General features: G+C 41.0%; 1 protein-coding gene across 1 annotated transcript; it reads left to right on the top strand.

Moving 5' to 3' along the window:
• Nucleotides 1-2593: 2593 nt before the first annotated feature.
• On the top strand, nucleotides 2594-4252 carry MELLADRAFT_85111 (uncharacterized protein; the record flags this gene model as incomplete). Its single annotated transcript, XM_007419158.1, has 4 exons — nucleotides 2594-2681; nucleotides 2748-2801; nucleotides 2881-3734; nucleotides 3809-4252. 4 exons carry the CDS (start codon nucleotides 2594-2596, stop codon nucleotides 4250-4252), a joined length of 1440 nt encoding a protein of 479 aa, XP_007419220.1.
• Between the last annotated feature and the right edge of the window lie 693 nt (nucleotides 4253-4945).

The raw sequence follows: 4945 nt of genomic DNA, 5'->3' as shown, positions 1-4945 counted from the left end.
TGTCTGTTGCATCCACAAGTGCAAAGGTCCAACCATCTCTGCTGTGTGGACAAGTTGACAGGGCAACCGGAAAAGCTGGCTCATAAAATAAAATGTGGACAGGAATGTGTGATAACTCCTTTCAAGAGGTAGCAGTGTTTCCCACTTCCATGCTGGTAAACAACCAGAGTGCAACCCAAATAAAGAACCTAAAGATCAATGAAAGCATCAGCATTTGTTCAATCAATGTATTGTGATTATACAGATAAGATTGACATGATTTTTGATGATTGTCACAAAATTACCTGACTCAATTGGGCTCTGAGTGCTGATGATGCCACCATCAAAAAGACCTTGCAACGTTTTGTATCCAAGGAGCAATGTTCTGGTCAGTAATCCAGCCATGTTTAACTTCACATGGATGTTCCAACAATGTCTATGTTTAGCACCAGAAGAAAGGTTTGTTTGACTTTTCATGTGGACCACAATGATCTTTGAGCATGCACTAGGATCAAGACACCCATCTTTGTTGGTAGAAGCTATGGCCACTTGTAACTTGACAGCATTGACCTGGTCTCACTCATTACCCTTGTGTCTTTGAGATTGACCGTGGTGTTTTTTTCAAACACAAACCAAAGCCTTGTTGTGAAGCTTTTGATTTTCAATCATGCTCACAGACGTTCTTTTGGGTACATTGGTTTGCAAAGATGATGAAGATTGATTGTGTTTGACATCTGTAGATTAAATCCAATTCAGTCACAGTTATAATAAAAGCATAGACAGAACTTACCTGGGTCAAGGAGCCTAGATATAGACATGGCTGCAATCTGGACTGCTTCAGACCCAATGTTCTCATCTAGCTGATTGAGCAACAACAAAGTTGAGTTTTGCCTTTGCCCAGAATTGCGGCCGCCTCCAATGCCTGGTCTTCTGGACAGTTGCTGGGTCTGTAAGCGCAGGTGACTTCATAATCTTTGGCAAGACTTTTGGATATATCTGGAGTTTTGTGAGATGAAGTTTAGAATTTATCGTGAGATTCTGAAGAATCTTGAGTAGACTTTTCTGCTAGCAAATGCGTATAGTATGAAAGGACACCTGAGGGCACAGGTTCTGAGTGAGACTACAGCTTTAACGCTAGTCTACGTCCAGAACAAGATGAACTAACCTGTGAGCTCAAAAGAATCTGTGAAGAGCACACGTAAGAAGAAACTTTTAGAAAGACTGTAAAATAAACAGTTATGATTCTTTTTGACACACACCTGAGGGCACAGGTTCCAAGTGAGACTACAGCTTTAACGCTAGTCTACGTCAAGAACAAGATGAACTAACCTAACAACGTCAGAGAACAATAATGAAAGAAATTTAATAAAATTTATTAGAGAAACATAATCTTGATAAAGAAGTTTGAAAAGATCTATCTACCTGCTAGCTCAAAAGAATTTGTGAAGAGAACATGTAAGACAAAACTTTTGGAAAGATTGTAAAATAAAAAGTTACTAAGATGAGAGTGATGATATCAGCAATGCAAGAGAGAAAAATAGATGTTGATGACTTTAGAGGAAAACTCACGGGTTCTTTTTGACACAAAAAAAAGAAAGAGAGGGAAAGAAAATTACAAAAGAAATGAAAGACCCAAAAAGATTCCTCCATACCCCTTGCTTCACGTATTCCAAATTACCCCTTTGTTCATCTCAATGTTTACTCACTCAACAGTTTTCGATAAAACATGCCACATCCATAACTCTTACAACCACCACTAACAGCCTCTTCAATTACCACATAAGGGAAATGGTCTTTGACTACTTTACCAAGATCATATCTTAACACACCCCCTCAAAGAGCATTACCCGTAAAACCTCAACCCCAAACCCTTTCTAAGTGTTGATAATTGTTCTTTAGGAAGTTGCTCAGTTAAAAGATCTGCTACCATCAAGCACCATGCCCATTTTGAAGGGAATCAACGTCGAGCACACACGGTGATCTCACAAATGTCCTCCGAAAGACTTCTGAAACACTTTCCACAGCTATGAAAGTCTTGTTCCTTTGTTCATGATGGAGAAATTCTCCCATCTTCCCTTTCCTTTGATTGCTGGTTTGTGTTTTCCTTTCTTTGTGAATCAACTGATGATATGCACAGACCCAGATGTTCCGTCTGATGATGCATAAGAGATCTATAACGGGGCAGACCCTCCTCCAACCAAAGAGATGGATATGTACATACCCGTCTTCAATCCGAGTCCACTTCAAATTCCAAGTTCTATCTTGTAAAAGTGTGGTGGCCAGCTGAAGTCCTTTGTTCTCAATCTCGCCCTCAATCTCACCCTCGATTTCACCATATTTATCTTGATCTTGTGCGTCCCTATCCAAGAGGTTCATTAAAACTCATTGTAGATATTTCACATCAATCCTATCAACTCCAATTTTTACTGTTCTTGTCTTTTATTTTACATTTCCATTCCACATCTCAAAAAAAATCCGAACCAAGTTTTCATTGCTTGACTTTCATATCCTGTGTCTTCTGCAAGTTTGATTTTACTTTGATTATTCTGTTGGGGCAAGCGGTGTTTTACATGCTAACTTTTTTTCTAAAACAGAACTAATCGATTCTTTAAACATGGAGGCTGAACCCACAACTACTCAATCTGGACGTACTCAATCTGGCCAGAACAACAAAAAGAGACGGACCGAGCACGAGGATGACAGTGTGTTCAAGTGTATCTGGCTCATATTTCTAAGTATGCATACTGATTTATGATCCTCTCTTTCAGATCGCAATGGACGTTCTGATACTGAATCCCTCCTGGGTAGTGATGATGACTCGGGTGAGTCAAATTTCCACTTTCTCATTATTTATATCCTGTGTATCATTTCACAACTGAGCATTCCAAACCTGTTAAACAGATGGTGAACTCACGTTCGAGGAATCTGAAAACCGTAAACGGAAGAAAGCTGCTCGCCGTAGAGAAGAAACTGAGGATCGCCACCGTGATGCAATGATGGCCAACCTTGCTGATGCACCCGACATCCCAAACTCAGCGTCACAGATTTCCCAAGCAATCTATGAATATGTACGAATGCTCATGGGAATCTCAAGGAAGTCACGATCAGTAGTTTCTGACAAAAACACTGACGATCCAACACTCCCACCACCGCCAACTGAAACTGAGATGAACGCATGGACTACTCGTCGGGAAGATCGAGAAGAGTCGATTAAGTCTGCAATCGAGAAGGCCATGCGCAAATATATTGCAAGTAAGCCAGCTGGCTTTAAGCCCAATAGAAAACAAAAACGAACTGTCGAACGGGACGCGGCAGAACGTGCACGCTCAAAATTCAAATCAACAGCAGTGGCATTCACTTCTCGACTCAAACACTCATCTTCCAGCCGATATCCGCACAGCTGGGGACTCAAATGTGAGGCTGCTTTTGCCATGGCTGGTTTCCCTCGCTGTACATTCGACTGGGAAGCAGGATACGAGTCTCCTTGGAATTCATCAATCTCAACAATTATTCTCGACCAGTGGGTCAAGTGTTTCGATGCACGTGGAGCCCGTTCATTTAACATTATAGCTTCTGACAACAAGCCTGGAAACCGCGAAGAGATCCTACGGAGGTGGTTTACAAACAAGAAATCTGACTATCGGAAACAATCAAAACGCGAAGTCTTAATGAAGACACCTGGCGGTCCAGAGAAGATTGCAGCCGACAAAGCTTATTCAAAGAAATGTGTCAGTCGTCGACGAACCAAAAACACTGTAAGTAATTTGTTCACATATACCTACTTTTCATATGATGATAAGCTAATTATCAATATAACAATCCATCCCAGATCTACAACGCTCGAAAATCTGTGGCAGTTGATGTATTTGGTGCCGAATCTGGAGAAGCGGAAATCATATCTCAACGCGAGATTCATTCTGATGACGACCTGACTAGCTCGACTCCCAGCAAAGTTCGGTTCAGCTGGCGCAGTGCCGAACTTGACACATTCATCAGCTTAATTGACCAGTGCGTCTGGTCTCGTGAAACGGTTGCTGCAGCTCGCCGTTCAGCGCGCAATCCAGTGGAGCGTGGTCCATACAGCACAACACCAGATGTTGATGTCTTTCCGCCAAAGTTGTTTCAACGCTCACTTGTCTCACCAACTTGGATATCTTCAATGTCAGGAGTTGCGGTCAGGAACTTAAAGTTATCAACTACGGATAAGGTTAACATCCTCAGATCAATTGAGAAGTTGACCCTTGAGCTTTCTGCTCCTTCAACATCTCAATGAAACATTCACTGTGTTTTGCTAGGAACCTTTAATTTTCTTGTACATATTTTTTGATAACTTTTTCTTATTCTGATGTTTTTTTCTACTGGTCAATGATTCACTCATTTATCTACTCACATTCATTCATCTGTTCTCTTTAGCTAGGTTTTTACTTACATATCATCTTTTGCTGATGGAGCTCATCCTTGAGTCTTATGTGTTTGACTTCCCGATAATACATATGTTTGTTGAGGGCTTATACTGCGCTTGTTCATAAATCTTCCTTGTATAATTTTTTTTACATGTATATATCTTACTGTTGGGTGTTTCTCTGAATGAATTCAGTATAAATGGTTTGGTTCATAATTCCTATCCTACTGCGAGAATAATCAAAACCTGTTGATGTCCTCGGCCAAATGAGAACAACTTCGATTCTTTATTACCAGGTTTGGGAAGCCTAACACAAGTAATGTGTCAAACAACACCGTCTGTTGCCTTCCTCTACGTATAGGGACCAATCCCTAATTCATAATCCCGTGTGACGACCAGATGTGTCATTGTTTGTATGCTCTTGTGACGGAGGGCTTTGATTTTGAACCCTTCCGTCAGTTAAACTCTTTGGTCAGTTCAGATGCAGAGTGGGTCTCATGAGTCATATCTTGTGATATCCGATCACTTTGGCCTCAGATAGCCTCAGATTTACAGTTCGAAACC

Source organism: Melampsora larici-populina, assembly GCF_000204055.1.
Source record: "Melampsora larici-populina 98AG31 unplaced genomic scaffold MELLAscaffold_135, whole genome shotgun sequence".
Taxonomy (NCBI): Eukaryota; Fungi; Basidiomycota; class Pucciniomycetes; order Pucciniales; family Melampsoraceae; genus Melampsora; species Melampsora laricis-populina.
Note: the sequence above shows the minus strand (reverse complement) of the source record. Positions and strands in the feature narration are given on the sequence as shown.